The sequence below is a fragment of the Carassius auratus genome, chromosome 27 (assembly GCF_003368295.1).
Source record: "Carassius auratus strain Wakin chromosome 27, ASM336829v1, whole genome shotgun sequence".
In the NCBI taxonomy this organism is placed as follows: domain Eukaryota; kingdom Metazoa; phylum Chordata; class Actinopteri; order Cypriniformes; family Cyprinidae; genus Carassius; species Carassius auratus.
Window position 1 is genome coordinate 26,069,706 of NC_039269.1, and position 21,377 is coordinate 26,091,082.

The window sequence follows — 21,377 nt, forward strand, 5'->3', positions numbered from 1 at the left end:
CTCTCTCTCTCTTTCTCTGATTAAAGTTTCGTATGCTCAGTATGATTTTTTTGTATATATATATATATATATATATATATATATATATATATATAAATTCATATTTGGCAGAGACGCATTTTATTGATCAAAAGTGACAGCAGATCAAATCATAGAATTTCTGAAGCATCATGTGACTGAAGACTGGAGTAATAATGCTGAACATTCAGCTTTACATAGAAGTAATTTATATATTAGTTTATTAAAAAGGTGTTCCTGTTGCTCAGTGGTAGAGCACTGTGTTAGCAGTGCAAAAGGTTGTGGGTTTGATTCCCAGGAAACACATGTTAGGTAAAAGATGTTAGTTTGAATAATACACTGTAGGTCACTAGCATTAGTCAAATGCATAAATGTAAAAAAATTGTTACGATATTACTGTATTTTTGATGAAACAGATGCAGCCGTGGTAAGAGATGTCTTTCAAAAGATAAAAAAAAAAACCTTCCAAAGCTATAATACTGTAAGGTGTATAGAACATATTTATTCAAATATAATTTTTCTAATTGTAATTTTAGTAATGCTTTAAATAGCATTATCTGTTGTATTTATTCCTATATATCCATTGAAATAAATGCAAAGTAGTTTAAACTCAGGTTCATGGTTTATACGTGTATATAGGTACATTTGAAAACATATTAGTATCTTTATATGTATTATTTCAATATCAGTATATGGGATCCTAGATTAGCCATTGCAACAAAAATACACCTGTTGCAGATCACGCAAACAAAATCAATGGTACAGCAATTTTTCCATTAGATACAAAGCTGGTCAGGCCTGGAGAAAAGCCTAAGCTGGTTTGTTGGTTTTAGGCTAGTTTAAACTGATTTATTTTCTTGACCATCTGAAACTGTCCTGTGATCTCCTCTAAAACCAGCTTTAGCAGGTTAAGAGACCAGTAAAAACCAGCTTTGTCTTTATTGATCTCGTGTGTGAGCACAGTACAGATTGCGAGGCAAATAATAAGCAAATAAAATAAGCATATGACGCTTTGATGTTTGCATTCTTCCAGACTGACTGACAGCTCCATCAGCAGTAACCTTGAACCGTGACGCGCTTCCGGATGCTCAGCAGTCCATCGTGACAACCGGGGCCAGGTGTAAAGCCCCAGAATAGCACCAGCATTGTTGAGCCCAGTAGACTTTTAAAGCCCCTGTCGTGCCTCTTGCCACTGAGTAAGCTTTCTATAAATCCGCTCTTACACACTCTTCCTGGATCTGACGCCCAGTAGTTCTGTGGTCGTAACGTATAAATGCACGTCTGCGCTCAGTGTAGTTTACAAGACACCCAGCGGCCTACATTTAAGCGATTTTTCCACGCACAAAAAAAATGGGTCAGTGTAGTGCAAGGACATCCGAGCAGTTTAACGAGTTCACGTCACTTACAACTATAAAGCTGTGTGAAAAACGCACTCCCGGTATTTCTCAAGGGAAATGTCGACCGGACGCCTCTCATCAGAATGAAGCGGCAGCGGAGAGACGGCGCCGCGGCTGCGGGACTCACGACGACTGCTCCGGACTGGTTTTTGTGGCTGATCCAACTGGTGGGGTGTGGATAGACGAAACCCTTGGAAGACAGAGGTGAACCTGTGGATGTGAAGTTGGGGTCGTTGTTATTCTTGTTTTTCCCTGAAATCCATCCTGAGGTTTATAAAGGTGACGACAATGTCAACAATCCAGTGCTGGAAGGATCTGGAAGGATTGGGATGGGATTCTTGGATGTCTGAGGGGCACAAAACTTTTTGGTTTGGTTTTCCATGGAAACATGTTTATTTGAAGAGTTTTTCCAAGACATTTATTGTGATTTTATTAGACATTTATTATGTCGTACTGTCTGGTCATGGTCACACATGTCACAGGTCAGTGGATAAATGTAATTGGAGACCTATGGTTAATTTCTTTAAACTTACATGTCTCAGGGCAACAGTCTTAACTGAGAACTTAATTATTTATGTCAGACTATATATATTTATTTTGCAAGTGTTCAATTTTCAAGTTCCTACTTTATGCATGTCAAATGACATATTCTTTGGTTTCTTTAGGATCTTCAGCCATTTTGAACATATGTGAGATGAGAATCCATGTAATTTAATTTTAGCATGGAATATTTTGTTTAAATCTGTACATTATTTAAGACACGAGAGATAAATTAAGCAGAACTCCGTTCCAGACACTCTTAGCATGTCATTTGGGAGTTGTGCTGTGATACTTTGACCCATTAATCATACAGCACTATGTAGATAAGCTAGATATAATACATCACTGAGTAACGCAGGCACCATCTTAAGTAAACTTACATTTGTTGAGTGAACAGTGAGGAGCTTTGGTGATTGTGAACATCTGATATATACAATGGGCCATTCAGGATCCAGACACAAACCTGAAGCCCGTATTCTCCTCTTAGGGCTCGACGGAGCTGGAAAATCAACACTTCTTTACAAACTGAAGTACAATGAGGACTTCCACACGGTTTCTACAGTTGGATTCAATGTTGAAATGATCGAAACGAAGAAGAACAGGGACAAAATCTCTCTGACCGTGTGGGACGTTGGAGGGCAGGTTAAGATGCGAGCGCACTGGAGGAATTTTTACCAGGACACAGCTGGAATTGTGTTCGTTGTGGACTCTTCTGATATTAATCGTCTGGATGAGGCTAAGATTGTGCTGGAACAGACCTTAAAGAGTGAGCACCTCAGGAGACTCCCGGTGGTGGTCCTTGCCAACAAACAAGATATCGTTGGAGCTGCAACAGTAACCGAGATCACAGAGCAGTTTAACCTGAGAAAGAGTTGCAGTGATCGAGACTGGTTCATTCAGCCGTGTTCAGCGCTGACTGGAGCCGGTCTGGTGGATGGCTTCAGACGAATGGCACAACTAGTGAAAATGACACCTGAGGACAATAACATCAAAGAGACTGTGAAGTACATAAGATCAAAATCAATTAGATCAATGAAGAAAGTCCGCATGGTAACTTATTGACCACTTTTTATGGCAGGTTATGTACACAGTGCGACAAAATTTGGATGGTTCATTACATGAACTAAATGCAAAAAATTAAGTGAGCTACTGAAAGATACCAGAAATTCTTTATGTAGTAACCAAGATGGTTTAGAAAGGAAATTTTAAATATGAAAAAAAAAAGCCCAGACAAACCACACTTACAAAAAGTTATGTAAACAAGTGAGCTCATACTAGTGGTTCAGAATCATGTGAACTGAATGGGAAGTTGAGTTAAGGAACCATAAAAAGGGTCTAAATATTACTTTTATTTAACGCATGTTAATGTATGCTTGTTAAAAACTTACCATTTTTCTTTATGTATAATTTTTACATTTGTAGTAAAACTTGATAACCAGACTTTTAAAAAGGTTATGTAAATGGTCATGTGAACTACATGAGACTTAAGATAAATGTTTTACTTCATTTCAGGAAGTATGATCATTGAAGGTGTACGTTCTAATTAAAATCAATGATTCATTTGAAATGTATTCATTTTAATGCACGAACATAACCATTTCTGTGATGACAGGATCTGCAGTAATGGCAAGGACCAAAAAGGAGGGGTTCTAAAACTTTTATTTTTAGAAAAAGGTCACGTCAGTTTCCATGTTTTCTTGGGCTCATTTTTCTTTTGCGGAGGATCACGGTTCAAAACCGCTCCCCTCTCCGATGAAAGGATCAGAATTAAGGAACAGGCCCTTCTCTAGTGGAAGGAAACCTTCAGCCTCTTGATCGGTTTTAAACTCCAGCTCAGTCACAGGACTCGTCTCGGTTGAGTTGAGTAAGAGCTCTGGCTCCTCAGTGACGGTTGATAAGACCTCAGCTGGGCTGGTCTGTGTGGACCCAGGTGATTGGGTGGTGGTTTCTTTCTTTGGGATCAGAAACAGAGGACCTAGTGTGGCAATCTTGCTCCAGTCTGCTGTAAAAAGAGAAGGGGTGTTTAAGTGCCACATAACTTAAAGTTAAAGAATGAAACATTAAAAAAAAAACGTTAAAACCTTTGTTCAAGTCAGTTCCTCTCTTTGACACCCCACTGGCATATTGCCTTGAATAAGTGAGAGATTTAAAGGGTTCCGATGACTGACCAGGTCTTGCATGATACAAGTCAGACAATTTTGGTTTTGGGGCCAAATAAGGCTGCTTGACAGGAGGGGCTAGTGTGATGTGGTAAGGCTGGATTGGTCGAGGATCTGCCACAGCTGGTTTGGATGGCTCACAGCCATTACAAACCTCATCACCTCCATCCGCAGACTGCCACCTGCAACAGCCAAAGGGATCTTGCAGAACTGGCAAATGGACCAAATGATACAAAGACTTAATACAATACCGTAATTACCTTCCATCAATAGAAGAACATGCTCGATTCTGAGAGCTCAGAGGAAACGCAGTAGGGATAGCTTTTAGGTAACATGTGATGAATACCTGTTTCAAATAAAACCAGGAGGCATTGCAGAATTAGATTAAGGTCTTAACCATTTCTGTTAAATCAGCATGAAATAGCAAATTTCTGATACCCTCTAACTACATGGAATCAAAGTCTGAAGCTTGAATAAATTGGATTTAAAGACTGAACACCATGCGATTTATGAAATGTCACCCCAAGTGACCAAATCCTGTACACAAGTCAATGTCTCTCGGTCTTGGACAATCGTCATTCTTTGGTGAACAATCCTTTAAAATTAATCTTAACGTCTGCTCACCAAGTTGCTGGTCAATTTGTAGAATCTGAAGGCTTCCAGTTGCAGGTTTAATTTGTTGCCTTGGCTCCTCTGCAAGAACTTGGAGCGAGAATACAAACTCCTACTGTCTGTAAGACATCTGAAAGCAGTCTACATGATTAGAGCTTCCTTTCCAGAAGATCAAAGTGCTGAATTCAAGTGTACAAACAAACTGGTAGTGTGTTCCTCAGTGCAAAGTAAACGGTTTGTGTAACATCTTCTACATCCCTTTGGATATGTTTTTTCACTACAGGACCGGTTTCATTTGCCACCAAGTTTGTAACTTCAGGACCAAGGTTTAAATAATAGGTGCAGTAGTCAATTTAAGTCTGAGAGAAAAAAAAAAAAAAAAAAAAAAAAAACCCTCACCCATGATTTTCCACAAAAGAATATTTGATGTCACTAGGAACCACGCCATAAGTTGGTGTAGCCTCACACCAGTCAATAAACAGGAAGAGGGGGACATGATTGGCCAAGGTAACCGATGCTTGAAGGTGAATCGTATCCCCAAGGAAATAGACATTTGAGCCCCTCTCATACTGCCAGTCATCTTAAAAAGAAATATAATAATAATAATAATAATAATAATAATAATAATAATAAATTCTGAAGCATAATGTGAGTTTAACTGCCATGCCATTCATCAGTCGGAGGCTGAAGTCCAGATAATCTGTGGCAGAAACGGTGGAAACAAATGGGCTCCAAGTGGGTGCCACTGCTGCGCTGTCAACACTGTACCGCCTTAAGAGTACATGAAACAAGAGTTAAATAGTAGTAAAGACTTCTAAAACTAAGAGGATGAGGTTTGTCAGCATACCTCTGGTAATGGCACTCAACAGGTATGACTGCACTTTCCTGGCGAAGTACACCATCAGGAGATGGTAGAGGGGAGTACACAATGAAATTTGAATATACCACGGAGTCTCCAGTTACCTGAGAAGACAAATTAAAAATGTGAACCATTTACCAGTAGTTAACAAGAAATCACATAACGTCCTGTTTTTTTTTTTTTTTTTTTTTGAGACCTTCCAAGAATGCCCAAATGTAAAAGATTTTCTGATGGTTCATGTGAACTTACATGTAGTTTGGTTCCACAATCTTTGAAATAAGCAAGTATTGTCAACTGTGATTTCCCGGTTTGCACGGCTCCACATGACGCTACAGACGCTTTGACAAGCGGTGTTGGGGAGCCCAGAAACAGCTCCTCAGCACTGACTGGAACCCCCGACGCAAACAAGTCTGCGCTCATCACAATCTCGATCTCTTCATCATGACAGTACACGGACACGGTTTTCTCACGCTGATTTGGTACGGGGTCGTTTATCTTAGAAGGGGTTTGCGGAATCGCGGTGTGATACTGACTACTCAACAGCTTCTGGCTCGCCAAAGGCCCTCTTTGCTGGAATGAGCGGGCAAAAAAGCGAGGAACACATTCAGTGAGCAGGGGTGTCATAAAAAAGACAGCAGTAAACCACGTTAATGTGCAACTCAACCACATCTCGCCAGCTAAATAATTATATCAGAAATAATTATAATAAATAATTATATGAGAAAACCAGCTTATCGAGTATGCAGATACAAAAACTCGTAGATCGCCGTTTTTAACACAAATGAATGGAAACCGCTTTTTATTCTAGCATCACAGCTGCCTAATCACTCACCAAAACCACACACACCTGATTTCTATTCCTTTAGGTCAATTAGGTTGCATGAAAATAATTAGAAGCAATGACGTCGCTCACCTGTGCGTACGATATGAGGCTATTTAAAACGTTTTAGAACTTTTAGATATTTTTAAATCGATTTAGATTTTTTAACTTCATATGCAGAGCAACGAAGCATCTTTTAATAAAACAAACATTCAATGTAAAAACAAATTATGTATGTATGTGTATATATATATATATATATTGCATTTGTAATTGTCAAGAGTAAAGCATGACACTGCTGGCAACAAACTGACGATAACCATTTTATGGCATACATGTATGCACATTATAAATAAATACTCAATAAAGCCTAAAGAAATACCATATACATTTTGTTTAGTATAGTGGTCTATTATTCACAGTCGAATATCAATGTCACTGTGATAAAACAGTAGCTTCTGTGCTGCTTATAAAAGTCTGCTTACATATATATTTATATTAGTTATGCTTATATAGTATATCCTGAGCAATTCTTTACAGTAAGTATAAAACAACAGAAACATGTAGAAATCAATGGGTTTATTTTGGTGTTATAAAAAGTCCAAGGCAGAGAAGATAGAGAAAAAGACTTCAATGTTAAAAAGGCACAATAAATTACTAAGTTTCCTCTGCTGTGCCACACAAAAATACAAAAGCCTTCCCTCCACAAAACTGGAGCGCTGTTTATCACTCATTAAGGCAGACATTTTAGTTTGAGGTCTTCAAACTGAAATCTGAGGGCTGTGAGAAGGAGAGTCAAGCTGAGACACGAAAGTAAATTTTTCTTCTAAAATGAAAATGCACCATAACAGACATAAAGCAGTCAGAGCGGCAAATCCTTTCAGTTCTTGTTTTTGTATTTATGGCATGAGGTATTAACTGGCAAGACGACAGCTTCGTGCTGCTGCTTTTTCAATTACACATCATGGCAGTGGTTTTCTTCTCTTTTCCCCAGCAGAAGTGTCACAGGAACAGGGAAAAAGGCTGGGAAGACAAATATAAATTTTTAGTTTCGGTTTTACATAGTCTAGTTTTCAACCAAATTTGAAACTCATCTTCTTACCAATGGCAGACGCCCATCACAGACCCTCACAAGAAGGAGCAAACCTTCTGTGTCCTGAAGGGGTTGGTGCTTGAAGACACGCCGGTCAGCAGAGGATCCTGAAGGGCGTTCTGAATACAGAACTGTTGAAGCTCTGCAGCCGCCTGAGAGACCTACAGATCCAAAAATAAGATATAATAATAATAATAACAACAACATCTCACCAATGTCTTGGGAATGGAAGTGGGTTGAAATGCTTAATACATAACCATACTAACAGACACACAAATACATTGAAAAACGGGTGTACTATCAGAGTATTGTGTATTCATTGTCTACGTTTCTTATATATAAATAAGGGAGGGTCTAGTTAACGTTACATAAACTAGCGTTAACGTTACCCATTCTAGCTAGCTAGGCATAGATCTCATTTATTTTCCAGAGTCTATATAAATGCTCGGTTTGTTTAACGTTAATTGATATAAGTACTAACGTTACTTCACTACAATATAAAATTATTTTAATAACACAACTGAGAAGGCTCTGAAACAAAGCTAACGGGCTACATACAGGTCCACGCCCAAGCTCAACTCTCTAGCTTCAGTTTCCTCCGAAATTAACCCACTAAAAGAAACAAACCTTTACTCTGTTGATGTTTGCTTCGAAGCGCAGCTGCTGAACGACTTTCTTCATCGCAACAATGTTTGATGAGCCCGACATGATGTCTGATATTTCTAATCGATGTGTAACAGCGAAAACAAAAGTTGTGAGCGGGCGGTTTCCGGTTGGTTCAGTCCGGAAGTGCACGAGTGAAACGATTCCCTTCGCGTATTTTTCCGAAACCTACTATGGCGAATGCTTTACTCATGAATATTAATAAGGTACTTGCAAAGGGACCTTCCGCTTGATTCTTTAGGCTAATTAATATTCATAAGATAAGTATTCACCGTAGTATGATTGGGTCATTCGTCAGCCGCAGTGCAACGCCCACTTGCCAGCAAATCAGTTGAGGGCAAATGTAATTAATATTCATAAGCTTCTTGAAAAAACAAATAGGAACAGAACTTGTTTTCTTTTCGTATTCAGAACGTACCTATACGCCACCTGTTGGCGATTAGATATTATATTATGCATCATATATGAAGACGCCGTGTCTTCATATATGATGCATGATATCATATGATGTATATTTCCTCTGATCTATGATTGAGAATTATTATCATTATACAAAGGTTCTAATTTTTGCTTCTTTATCGATAATTGATACTCGCCATTAATGATTCTGTTTATGAATGGAATGCTAACTGGAATTATTATGGAAACAAGACAATCCAATAAAATGCCTTCTAGACTGTTGTCTTACTTAGATTGGCTTGTCTTATTTGCAAAGCACAACTGATTGGTAGAGCTTTCAAAAACAAATTTCCCACAGCAACCTTTGAAGTACTATATAATCCCATTTCCTGTAAAACTACCTGGATTTCACCTGAGAGATTTCATTTGTTTCACGATCACGCTATTCCAGTTTTTGACCCACTTTTGCTCTAAATTGATCTGGTTTTTATCAAACTGTTCACGATGTTTTTCTATCCCACGGTGCTCAATCACAGGACTGGGTGCTTTGCCACGATTTGGTAAGTTCTCGTCTCTTTCTGTAGAGTTTTAGGACTGTTAAATGTGCTTATATTCACAGTATGAAAAAAAATCCTTAATTAGGATGTGACCATTTTAAAGAGTAGGCTATAATTTTAAAACTGAGGTATAATTTTCCATATCTAACTAAATATAGCCTGTGTGTGTGTGTGTGTGTGTGTGTGTGTGTTTCTTCAGGTTGGCGGCCACTAAAGGACGAAAGATCAGTCGGAGAGATCTGCTCAAAGTCAATGTCCAGCGCACTTGGTGTGTACCCTTTCTGTCGGATGAAAAATCATGCTTGTGAACTATTTTCCACATGATCAAATTTAAAGACAGCTCATTCATATTGGGGTAATCTATGGAAGTAATGGTTTTTCTAATGGAGTTTAATAAAAATAAACATTATTGCTATGCATCAAACAATAAGTATAGAAAAGATTTAGCCTGTACAGGAATAAAATGACATCAAATCTGCATGTAAAGTTTCACAGACAAAATAAAATAAAGAATTAAAATTAAAATGGATATGAAAGAAAAATGGGATAGCATTCTAAAACACATACAGCGAAAAAAAAAAAAAAAAAAAAAAAAAAAAAATATATATATATATATATATATATATATATATATATATATAAACAATGTAATTCACTAAAGTATTGGTTTTACATTATATCTCTTAACTGAACGGATCTGGAAGAATCAAAGTGTTTATGTATATGAAGATATAAACTATTCCAAAAAATTTAGAATTTCGTCACATTGAAAAAAATCAATCGATCTGTGTCTCTTCTTTATTCCCGCACAGTGAGAGGGATGGTGAATCTCTCTATATTTTGCCACAATATCATGCACAGGATATATTTTAAAGTGAACTTGTTCTGTGTAATTGGGAATGCAGTATTTGTGAGGAAACAACACTGTTAAAGGAGTTGTTCTCGATGTGCTTCACAGCTGTGACATCATGGATTACGTGTTGGTCAGAGTCCCGCCCCCTGTATTAGGATTGCCCCGCCCACGTTTCTCCCTGTACCTGTCCTCTCAGCTGCAGTATGGAGTGGTGCTTGTCTACCACAGACAGTGTGCATTTTTGTTAGGTTGGTGTGCTAAAACTTGAGGATAAATTATCATTTGTGGATTGGGACAATTTTGGGGTAAAAAAAACGCAATATACAACAAAAAAAATACTGAAATATGAAATGGTCTAATATATTATTTAGGCTTGATTTGCTAAAAATGTATTTAACATAAAGACGGTGTGTAACAAAAGCAGCTTTTTGCTGTTTTGACTCTTTTATGGTGACAAAGTGCATTACACTGCAGTCTTAGAGCTGATCATGAATCATGATCATGAGATTTTGATGTGTCCATTGACTGTGTTTCTGTGATAGTTTGTTAATGCTGTTTTCTCAGAGGACACTCAGGGGGCAATAGATAGATTGCTCCGCCTTAACATGAAGTCCAACATTGATATGAGGGATGAAGAAACCAGGTCAGGCATTTTTTTTCTTATACATTTTTTATTATGGGCATACGTTATATTATAATGCAGATTAATGGAACCCTGTTTATGTTTTCTTCTCTTCATGATAATAATGTCCGATAAATGTTGTGATCCTTTAAACAGTGATGTCTACATATAACACTTAAGTTTTCATTTTTATTTTTATTTGTTTATTAATGGCTACGAAAAAGATAATAAAAAAGATTTAAAAAAGTCTTCCAAGTAACAATTACAGACCTTTTTTTCAAGTTAAGGTTAATAAAAGCAAACTAAATGTTTAAATCAAGATTATTAGGTTAGAGCAACAGGACAAAGCTAAAATAAAATAAAATAAGAATGATAAAGATGCAGAGCTTGAAACATATCAGATGTTTCACGTCTACAGTTCCTCAGCTTCCTTCTTCTTCCTCTCAGGCAGAGTCACATGATCCCAGATGCTGCTGCACTATTTGATGAAACCGAGGGAGCGAGGGACCCATTCTTTGGCGTTATGGAGACTGGTTATGGCCTGCCGAGTCCAAGCAGCCTCTTCCAGGTGGATGCAACTCAGAATTTCTTAGACGAATTTCAAAACTTTCAATTTATCAAGAAATAAAACTGTATCATGCTTTCCACCAAAATATTAAGCATCACAATGTTGAGCATCAGCATTGATAATAATAATAATAAGAAGAAGAAGAAGAAGAAATGTTTCTCGAGCAGACATCAGTATATTAGAATGATTTCTGAAGGATCAAGTGACACTGAAGACTGGAGTAACGTTGCTGAAAATGTAGCTGTGCATCACAGGAATTAATTACATTTTAAATTAAACAATTAAAATTTACTGTATTTTTGGATCCAATAAAAATGCAACCTTTGTGAGTATTATAGACATTAAAAAATCTTACTGACACCAAACTTTGAAGCAGGTAGTGTAATTTCTAGGTGTTATTCTTTTTTTTTTTTTTAGTTAAAGCTGCAGTAGGTAACTTTTGTAAATATATACTTTTAACATATTTGTGAAACCTGTCATTATGTCCTGACAGTAGAATATGAGACAGATAATCTGTGAAAAAAATCAAGCTCCTCTGGCTCCTCCCAGTGGTCCTATTGCCATTTGCAGAAAGTCATGCGCTCCTGGTAAAAATCAACCAATCAGAGCTGCGGTCCGTAACTTTGTTTGTGTTCAAAATGTAGAAAAATTTATATAATAAGCGAGTACACCATGAATCCATTTTCCAAACCGTGTTTTTAGCTTGTCCTGAATCACTAGATTGCACCTATAATAAGTGTTTATTTTCAGACTATTTTAGATTGCTTCGGGGATACCGCGGCGGAGTAACCCAGTACCTTTGTGATTCTTCATAGACATAAACAGAGAGAAGTAGTTCCGGCTACAATGTTCTTCCACAAGACGCAAGCAGTTCTGTTTATTAACCGCTAGAGCGTCAAAAGTTACCTACCGCAGCTTTAAGGATGGGTTTTATCAGTCATGTGTAGTCTAACCTCTTTCACTGTGGCTCAGCGAATGGAAGAGGTCTTACCTGATCAAGCCCCGCCCACTAGAGAACCCACCCCACCTTCAGATGGTGAGTACTGTAATGTCATCCATTGCCATAGCAGCACATTTTATAAATATCAGTAGTCTTTCAAATGATGCTATGAGAATGTGCACAGTCAAATGATAATAATAGACCAGTAATATAGAAATGTGTATTTTTCAACCTCCTTAGGCATCACGGCCAGCCAGGAGTCCATCACCCTGACAGAAAGAGAGCCAGTCATCATGCCTGAGCCAGAGGTACAGCTGTCACTCACTGTTATCACCATATGTACAGAATGACTGGATAAGATCCTGAGTGCTGTTTCTCTCATTCCTCAGTTTGAAGGAGCAGATCTGCAGGAGTCGGACATGATCGAGCTACTGCTGGAGCAGCCAGATCACTTTCTTGAGCGTGAGTGATGGCAACACACCGTTTTCATTCACACCCATAATTATGAGCAGATTACACATGCACAGACTAATTGGACAAATCAGATGATCCTATTTCACCCTGAAATCAATTATTTTTTAAGAATTTAAATATTTATGCTTTTATGAAAATATTTTTTTTATCCAAATTATGTTTCCATCGTGACATTATTTTTTATGACAATTAAGCACATTGCTTCCTGATTCTTATTACTTACAGTAAATGCTAAAAATAAAGAATATTATTTATTATTTAACATCTATCTATCTATCTATCTATCTATCTATCTATCTATCTATTTTTTCATGCAAGTCAATGGCTCAAATGAACTGTTTGGTTACAGAGATTCTTCAAAATATTTTCTTTTGTGCTCAGTAGATGACAGAAACCCATACAGATTAGGAGCAACCTGAGTGTGAACAGACGATGACAGAATGTTCATATTTAGTTGAACTATCCGGTCAGGTTTTCTGGGATTGGTCCAAACACTCATAATGAGTCAGTCCTCAGTTCCTGTGGTTTCGACAGTTTCAGCCTTTTCTGTCATGTCTTGTTTTATATCATAGAAATATTTGGCTTAAATTTGAGAATGCTTGTTGTTTTGCAGGTGATGATGAGAGGCAGCTGGAGATAGACAGGGAAAGAGAGCAAATAGAGAAAGAGACAGAAGAGGACAGAGAGCCCAGGATGCCTGATGAAAGAGAGCAAGAGAGAGCAGCACTTGAGCGAGAGGCAGCCAGAGATCTGACAACATCAGTCTCTTTAGATCTGTACGTTTAGAGAATCACACTCACACTTAGACTTACGCTTGTTTCTTTTTTAGTAAGCTTTCAGTTAACAAAAGATACTAAAAATTGAAAACTTTGAAGGTTTATGGCTTTAAAGTGCCAGTGAAATCAGAATCTTTAAGCCGGTGTTCTGTCGATTTGTCCTACGCTGTCAGATTTTCCTCCCTCCCTCTAAAACAGTGGGATTTCTGCTTTTCTCAATTATTTAAGCATTATCATTTGCAATATTAACAACTGATTTTGGTAATTACCAACGATATTGGTAATGTGTATCCTTTTTCTAATTTGACATTTAAAATGAAAGGTTCAGTAAGTCATGGCAACTTCTGTTTTTATTATTTTAACTTATCAAAATAAGCTGAGCAATTTCAAATTGTTTTTATAAGTTATATGAACTTCAACTTGATTTTTAAGTTAGTTTAATGTAATTCAAGGGGCTGTTTAGACGACAACGTTTTCATCCAAAAATTGGAAACTTTTTATTTGTTTTGCCTGTTTGATACACCACAATGGTGTTTTGGGAACTGAAAACACATATTTTTGAAAACGGGTTTTACAGTGCATGTTTGAAAATGGCACCGTTATTGTTTCCGTGTAAACACCCAATACGGGGATCTTTGTAAAAGATTACAACATGCATGTGTGTAGTATGTGTTTGGTATGTAGAGGTGCAGTATGTGTTAATTTTAAAGGCAAGTGCGAACAAACAAACACAACAATGACGGAGTACATGTTACTGTTGTTGCTGCTCAAAAGTTTGCTAACGCTTCTTCAGAAAAGAGTGGATTTACTTCACCAATATTACAACCAACAACAGAGACACATCATATACAGTACATCATATAATCATCACTTCCCTACAGGTATTGTTTACTAACAAGGTGACAGCGCCAACTACTGGCCTGGCATACATAATACAGCGTTTTTTTAAAAGGTTTTACTGTAAAGCCTCCAAAAGCGTTCAGGCTTTGGGTTGCCAGATATCAGGGTTATTCTCTTATCCTCCTAGACTTTGATGATTTGAAACACTGGCAAACATGTATGCTGGGGATTAGTGAATATACTTCTCAAATGAAAGTTTAATATAGCCAGTCTTTGTTTCTTCTCAAGCCTGCTTGTGTTATTTCCTGCAACTAAATCTGCTAGAAAACCTTCTCATTGAGAAACTAATGAATCTTGACTACGTTGTTTGCCATTGTGGCTCCCGAATAAATACACCCTCTGTGCTAAAATAGAAAATCATTTTTGTTGTTTTACTGCAATAATAAAAAATAATAGACTCTTTTGTAATTATTGGAATCAATGTTATGCATTAAATGTATAGGCAAAAACAGCTTTCTCTTCCAGTTATATGTTATATGGGTTGAAAAACATTAAACCAATGCTTTAAGATTATGATTTTCCAGGGCACAGATCACCGGTGCATCAAGCCAGGAGGCTGTCCTGCTGCCTGAGGAGGATCTGGGGCTGCCCATGGAAATGCCTGTGTTAGAAGAACGTGAAAAGACCCCGGTATCTGTGTCTGTACCCATACCTTCCCCTCCGCCTGGTGAAGAGGAGAAAGTGGGTGTTGAACCCAGAGAAGAGAGGGCGGTGAGAGAGAGGAGCCCTGATCTTGAGGTGTGCTACATTCGGAGGTCTGTCTTCATCCTGCATCGAAGCATTTGAAACATTTGTCTTCAAGCCCCATGTGTCCCTCTGTCAGCCTGCCGTAGCAAGGCCTGCATCCCCTACAGAGCGGAGGAAGAGGAGGAGACAGCTGTTCTTCATTGATGAAAACACACAGATCTCTCAAGAGGAAATGAGGGCTCGGATTGATGACGTCGAGACAGAGACCAGGCCACTGGTAAATCTAGAATGATTTGCATTCTTCAAGTCTGTTGCGTATGAAAGCAGAATGGTGTAAATCGTGTTTTTCTTCTAGGCATCACTAGTCAAACCACCGTTTGAGAAGAAGGGTGCTAAAGAATTGCTCGAGAACCCTTGCATGAGTAAGTTGGTCATAATGAAAAATAAACCTGCAATATGCAAACAGACAAATATACAGTATATACGACCATTGTAAAGAAATGTTTAAAAAGGAAAGATATTTTCTATTTGAATTAAATGCTACTCTTTCAAACTTTCTATTCATCAGAGAACCCCGAAACAAAGTTTCACCGGAAGTTATTTTATAGCATACTATTTTATCATATTACTTTTTTACTCTATTTTGAGCCAATAAATGCAGCCTTGCTGAGCAGAAGAAACATTCAAAAAAGTTAGATGTAGTGTAAGTATATGCATTGCGTATTACTTCCATTAACATTAAACCCATTTTCCTTTTAAAAATCTAATTCAAGCATCCTCTCCAGACACAATATTTAAAAATGAAAGGCAAAAAATAAAAATAAATGAAAGATGCATGTACGTGTATTGTACTTTAAAGCACATTGTTTAAAAAAAAATAGATAGAAAGTACATAAAGATTTACACACACACACATGAAAGGAGTTGAATGAAAAATGCAAAAATTACAATTATACATAAAAATAAAACAATTCTTTTTGGCATTGCTTTTGGGGTCAAATATGACCTATATGGATATTTCATGACAGTTTCCATGATATTCACTGAAGCATCCTTAGCTTCACCTCTTTCTACAGTCCAGAGCCTAAGCTAAAGGTCATGTTATTGACGGTGAAGTGTTCTGCTTACACAGGCCTCCCGCCTGAGATCCTGGCACTATGGAAACAGGCCGCGGTCCTGAGGCCCATCCCTCCGTCCCGGCAGCGCAGGGAGGTTCCTGTAGCTGAGGAGATACCAGAGAGAGAGCAGGAGAGACCAGAACCGGGACAGAGAGAGGAGGAGGAGAGAGAGCTTAGCTCTAAAGAGGTGTAGCATGTGTCTCAAAAACACTGTTACATTCTGAGATATAACCCGTCCCATACAGACATGATCAATACATTACATCAAGATTAACAAACTTTTTTTTGTCAGCTGTACCTTTTTGACCTAAAATGTTAAAATATTTTAAATGCATGTAAAATTTCCTTCCATTTACACACAGTTTTTAACATAAGAATATCGTGATTCATATTTTTTAGTTATACATCGGTTGAATAGGTAAGCTTTCTGTATTAGTAACAGAATATGTTTTAAATACACAGTGACCCGGCCATATTTTAACCATGTTCATACTTACTTAAACTGAATAACTTTTTAACATGAACAGATTTATCTTGATTTAAAACAGTTGATATAAATACATTCTGAAAATGATTACTTGCATTAAAGGGACAATAAGTAACTTTTTAGGTATTTTATTATCTAAAATCAATATTTTTATTCATAAATATGCCCTCAATGGTGTACAAATACCTATGCAAATGTTTAAACTAATCCTTGTAAATGAAGAATTTATTATCTTTATATACATGGGACGGGTAGGTTGACGGAGGCTTCCATGTAGTTCCGCCATCTTGCAAAACTATAATAGCAGAGAGGGACAAAAAGTACTAAGCCAACGCGTTTCCACAGCGCGTTTTCGGTCAGAGCCAGAAACGCAGGTGCAGAGCAGTGAGAGGCGCTTGAAACTGCACCGGCAAGTTTAAAAGTCTGGATTGCATTCTTATTATGGACCATACATATGCCGCGCCACAGGAGAAGAAAACATCGTCGCCAAAACAGTCAAAAATAGAACGTAAAAGGAAACGTGGCCGTAGATTACAGAAAACAAGAGTTAATGTCGGGGAAGCTTTTTCTAGGTGGAAAGAGCTAATGCTTGAAAAAGATTTCAAAAGAGACGCTGAAGTGGCCAGTTTTCTTCTCGACAGGTAAGTCAGTGTTACAGTCTATATTATAATATTTTTTTATATATCTAACAATGCATATAATTCAGAAAATATAACGAATAAATTAGACATAACTACTAATTACAATATTTCATGTTTTCCACAGTCAGTAATTCATACTGTAACATTCGTTTGTTAGTTGTCATGTTGCAGTTTGTTTGAAATAACACACCTGTTCACCTGAAGGAAAACTCGACGAAGTGCTATTAGAAGACATCCTGTCAAAGCTTTTTGGTACATATCGCCTACCGTAGATGCAACGCGCATTTGAAAAAGCGAGGCGCTGGAGAGCAAAATTAGTTTGAATGCAAAATACAATTTCACCACTAGATGGGAGTAATTCCTACTCAGTGTCCCTTTAAATCAAATCAATGGAGAGATCTAATAAACAATAGCATGAGTTTTATAAACAGAAAACTTTTTTATTTATGTATGACTAACAGATGTGCATCAAGTTTATTAGTTTATGTTAAACCCCAAATGCATGGAAATTTTATATGCAATTCGAATACAAAAACCTTAAATTTAGCCCTTAATAATTTCTTGCTTTAGTGACTGATCTTCTTGTCCTACATCCTTACTACTGTAGATTCCCAGAGAAATGTTGGAGTCTGGCCTCTTTCAGCAAGAAACACCTGGTAAAAACATTAGCACATACTGTATTTGTAGAATAACTTTTTTTGATAGTTGTTGTGGTGTTTTGAAGGAAGGGAAAGATAGAGAATAATCGTCTATCTGCTACATTGACATACTGAATGTTCATGTTTCAATGAACTTGGCAGCATCTCTGGTGGTTTTGGAGACGACGGACAAGGATTTCTCTCCACTGGAGACTCCTGAAATGAGACGGTGAGAGAAGAGATGCTGAAAGAGAGACAGAAATAGCTGTCGCTGTCAGAAGCGACTGGTTTGACACTTGCGAGTTTCACATTCAGTTGCTGCATAATTAAGTGTCTCTGAATAATGACTTCGTATGTGTGTGCTGTCATGGCTTCAGATCCCCTGTTCCAGAAATTCAGTTTGGTCTTGAGGGCATCCCAGAAGAGAGGGTCCCAGAGATGGAAGATATTACAAAGGATATCGAGGAACAATTAAGGTACTGCTGGAAACCTCTTATTTTTGATGCCAGTGTCAATATAAAAGTGTGGTTTTTTTACACTACTCTGTTAATATGAGTATTTGTATTGTTTGTTATTTATTGAAAGGATATTTATATTACTATAGTCAGGTCCAGTCACATTTATATGCATTGTGCTTTATACAATACAGATGTTTTCAAAGCAGCTTCACAGTAATAAACAGGAAAATAACTGTATTTATGTTGGAAGGTTCTTCAGTTATTAAACAAATAAAATTTTAGCTGAAAATCAGTTTTAAAAAGACAATAGTGTCATTATTCGGCTTAATTTGATTTAATTTAATGTTGATTTAATTCAGGTTAGTTAGTGTCACTAGCTGCATTTCCATTACCCTTCAAATTGCGCAAATTGCAATTGTGAATTTAATATATTCCATAATGGAAACTCCCATATTTTGCAAAAAAAAAAAAGTTCCGCTCGCACGAGGTGGTTTTTCAGGCAATTCAAAAAAGGAATATTTTTTCACAAATGCAATGGAAACATTTGTCTGCAGTTACAGGTCACATGGCATATTCCTCCTTCATTTCTTTATTAAATATAAGGGCTAGTGTAGCCAAATCCATCAACATCTGTTGCCATGACTTATTGTGAGAGGAAAAAAACGTTTTTAGTCACATAACATGGGTTAAGGGAAACACCGTCATTTCGCTATACGTTTTTATAGACATTTATAAAATATTACCAAAGTTTTGCGATAATTTGTAATGGAAACGTGCCCACTGTTGCATAGCTCATTTGTTATTAAGGGAACTCAGTTTGCTGCTTTACAGAAGGCAGTTGTTTTGTTAGTCAACTCAAGTCAGTTCAGTGTTGATTCAGTTCAGTTCAATAACATATCAATGTTGAAGAGTTCATCAGTCATGTAACAAAGTGATTCAGGTATACAGCGGCTCTACATAAGACATTTTCATTATCCAACTCAATTTAGCTTAAGTTTTGTTCTCATCCAGTAGTGTGAGTGCAGTCGGTTTGATATTGTTACTGATTAGTAGGTGTATAGTAAAACGATTTATTCCCAAATTCTTTTTTTTTTTTCAAGATTTTTTTGTTTTTTGTTTTGATGGCTAAATTAAATTGTATTAATTGTATAACGCCCATCTTATTAACTAAAATAATTAAACACATTTTAAAAGCGCGTTATTAAACACTTAACAAAAATACAAATTTTAGGACACTATGAAAAACAATTGTGACCCTAGTCTAAAAAACAGTCACAGGGGTAATTTTTTTTAAATTGAGATATAAACATCATCTGAAAGCTGAATCAATAAGCTTTTGTTATGATTAGACAATATTTGGCAGAGATACAACTATTTAAAAATCTGGAATGTGAGGGTGAAAAAAAATCTAAATTTGAGAAAATTGACTCAAAAGTTGTCCAAATTAATTCTTAGCAATGCATATTACTAAACAAAAATTAAGTTTTAATATATTTACGTTAGGAAATGACAAAATATCTTCATGGAACACAATTTTTACTTAATATCCTAATTTTGACCCATACAATGTATTGTTGGCTTTTGCTACAAATATACCCGTGCTACTTATGACTGGTCTTGTGAAGACGGAAAATGAAAAGTTGCGATTTTCTAGGCTGATATGGCTAGGAACTGAACTCTCATTCTTTCTTAGTACGCGATGTAACTACAGATGAGTCAAGTTTTAAATATGAAAAATATAGAAACTCTTTGGTCATTTTTGAGCGAGATGCTAACGGTCTAATCAGATTAAATGATCTGTGCTATGGTAAAGTGCTACCACCAGACCCAGAGATCGGCGGAATGGATTCAAAAATGGTAAAACTCAACTCTTTAACTCTAGGAGAGTTGGAAAATTAGCCTATTTTTAAAATAGTGGAATGTTCCTTTAGGTTTCTGTGTGTATATGATATGACGGTAATTTTTTTCTCAATATATCTTGCATCAGATCTTTTTTCCAGCATCGCAAAAATCATAGGACCCTAATAATTTTTTTGTTGTTGTTGTTTTTTAGATTTTTTGCTTTGTCCATTTCAGTGGCATGTGAGTATAGACAGATGTAATATGAAATGCATTTTTTGTGTAATGTAATTTATCTTTTCTTCTGTTGAAGGCCACAGGATGTTATTGAAGGTTTGGTAACCTTTCACTCTCTGCTGCCCCCTCAGGCCAGCCGCAGAATTGTTGCCCAAATGTTTTTGAGATTGCTAGGTAAGATTATGGCAGAGGATTTATCATTCTATGTCTGACAAAATCAATGAAAAGATATTAAGAAATTGAGATTTTGCTGGAAAAAAAAATTGGGAGCACCTACCAAAATCCAGTTTATTTTAAACTGAAACATTCAAAGGCTTAGGGGAGAAAGCCTCCTCACAAAAGTGCAATCACCCGGACAGATATGCTGTCTTGTCTCGTCTTGTTTTGTGTCTACAGAGGAAATAGTCACAGGACTGGTCACAGTGCGACAGGACGAGCCGTATGGTGACATCTTCATTTCACAGCTGTAGATCGATGAAGACTTGTCAATGTTTCCAGACAAAACTGGTATGAGGATCTTTATTCGCGTGGCTTATTATATCAGTGTTCAGGTTTATGAATTTTTAAACTGAAATTGTTTTAGTTGTGCTAACATTACTGGTGGTTTAACACGTTTGTCATTGTTATTTTATTATTGTGATGTTTTGTACTTTGTCTTTTTAAGAATTAACTTTTATATTTTATGCTCTATGAAAAAAAGTTTTGTCTCTTTAAGAATGAACTTTTATGCAGTGTTTTCTATATTATTCTAATGATACCATGTTTAGTACAGCATTTCTGGTTTTACTATATTATTAAATTGTTCTGTTAACATAATTAGGTTTTACTGTTCCACACTTAACATTTATTTCTTAATATTTATCAAATTTTTACATACAGCACATATGAAATCTGCATTGTTGCTAGTTTTAATTAATAAAGTTTATATTGCCCTGCTTATAAACTGTTCATATTTTTTTAAGTGTTCATGAGAAACGAATAAATATTGTATATAATTCATATTTGTATTGACTCTAATTTCA

General features: G+C 36.7%; 4 protein-coding genes across 5 annotated transcripts; 2 read left to right on the plus strand and 2 right to left on the minus strand.

Annotated features, from left to right (window-relative positions):
• The first annotated feature begins 805 nt into the window (after positions 1–805).
• On the plus strand, positions 806–3,285 carry arl14 (ADP-ribosylation factor-like 14). The gene is made up of 2 exons (XM_026206872.1): positions 806–3,033; positions 3,186–3,285. The coding sequence occupies exon 1, from the start codon at positions 2,391–2,393 to the stop codon at positions 3,015–3,017; it is 627 nt and encodes a 208-aa protein (XP_026062657.1). The 5' UTR covers positions 806–2,390; the 3' UTR covers positions 3,018–3,033; positions 3,186–3,285.
• Positions 3,286–3,596: 311 nt separating this feature from the next.
• Positions 3,597–6,368, minus strand: zp3b (zona pellucida glycoprotein 3b). Of its 2 annotated transcripts, none has more exons than XM_026206874.1 (8): positions 5,835–6,368; positions 5,574–5,689; positions 5,394–5,497; positions 5,126–5,306; positions 4,739–4,856; positions 4,375–4,460; positions 4,037–4,296; positions 3,597–3,954 (listed from the first exon to the last, which is right to left on the minus strand). In XM_026206874.1, exons 1-8 carry the CDS (start codon positions 6,252–6,254, stop codon positions 3,680–3,682), a joined length of 1,560 nt encoding a protein of 519 aa, XP_026062659.1. In that variant the 5' UTR covers positions 6,255–6,368; the 3' UTR covers positions 3,597–3,679. The 2 variants fall into 2 exon arrangements, with proteins under 2 accessions (XP_026062659.1, XP_026062658.1); XM_026206873.1 differs by having other exon boundaries at positions 3,597–3,957; positions 5,835–6,367.
• A 599-nt stretch (positions 6,369–6,967) lies between these two features.
• gng5 (guanine nucleotide binding protein (G protein), gamma 5) lies at positions 6,968–8,346 on the minus strand. Its single transcript, XM_026206875.1, has 3 exons — positions 8,126–8,346; positions 7,508–7,659; positions 6,968–7,428 (listed from the first exon to the last, which is right to left on the minus strand). The coding sequence occupies exons 1-2, from the start codon at positions 8,204–8,206 to the stop codon at positions 7,534–7,536; spliced, it is 207 nt and encodes a 68-aa protein (XP_026062660.1). The 5' UTR covers positions 8,207–8,346; the 3' UTR covers positions 6,968–7,428; positions 7,508–7,533.
• Positions 8,347–8,989: 643 nt separating this feature from the next.
• Positions 8,990–21,307, plus strand: LOC113046044 (meiotic recombination protein REC8 homolog). Its single transcript, XM_026206879.1, has 18 exons — positions 8,990–9,120; positions 9,317–9,385; positions 10,076–10,218; positions 10,535–10,613; positions 11,040–11,160; positions 12,133–12,196; positions 12,341–12,408; positions 12,490–12,562; positions 13,188–13,350; positions 14,775–14,988; positions 15,074–15,214; positions 15,293–15,359; positions 16,070–16,242; positions 17,791–17,839; positions 17,984–18,050; positions 18,199–18,297; positions 20,432–20,529; positions 20,752–21,307. The coding sequence occupies exons 1-18, from the start codon at positions 9,065–9,067 to the stop codon at positions 20,823–20,825; spliced, it is 1,818 nt and encodes a 605-aa protein (XP_026062664.1). The 5' UTR covers positions 8,990–9,064; the 3' UTR covers positions 20,826–21,307.
• The last annotated feature ends 70 nt before the right edge of the window (positions 21,308–21,377 follow it).

Bases quoted from the DNA above. Each gene is read 5' to 3' on its own strand.
- arl14 (XM_026206872.1), top strand. From the start codon at position 2,391: ATGGGCCATTCAGGATCCAGACACAAACCTGAAGCCCGTATTCTCCTC.
- zp3b (XM_026206873.1), bottom strand. From the start codon at position 6,254: ATGTGGTTGAGTTGCACATTAACGTGGTTTACTGCTGTCTTTTTTATG. The intron at 4,461-4,738 runs GTGAGCAGACGT...TATTTGAAACAG, and splicing joins ACAAATTGACCAGCAACTTG to GTATTCATCACATGTTACCT. The intron at 3,958-4,036 runs GTTTTAACGTTT...CTCTTTTTACAG, and splicing joins AGGAACTGACTTGAACAAAG to CAGACTGGAGCAAGATTGCC.
- gng5 (XM_026206875.1), bottom strand. From the start codon at position 8,206: ATGTCGGGCTCATCAAACATTGTTGCGATGAAGAAAGTCGTTCAGCAG. The intron at 7,660-8,125 runs GTTTGTTTCTTT...TTGGATCTGTAG, and splicing joins CAAACATCAACAGAGTAAAG to GTCTCTCAGGCGGCTGCAGA.
- LOC113046044 (XM_026206879.1), top strand. From the start codon at position 9,065: ATGTTTTTCTATCCCACGGTGCTCAATCACAGGACTGGGTGCTTTGCC. The intron at 10,614-11,039 runs GTCAGGCATTTT...TCTTCCTCTCAG, and splicing joins ATGAGGGATGAAGAAACCAG to GCAGAGTCACATGATCCCAG. The intron at 14,989-15,073 runs GTGTGCTACATT...TCCCTCTGTCAG, and splicing joins AGAGGAGCCCTGATCTTGAG to CCTGCCGTAGCAAGGCCTGC.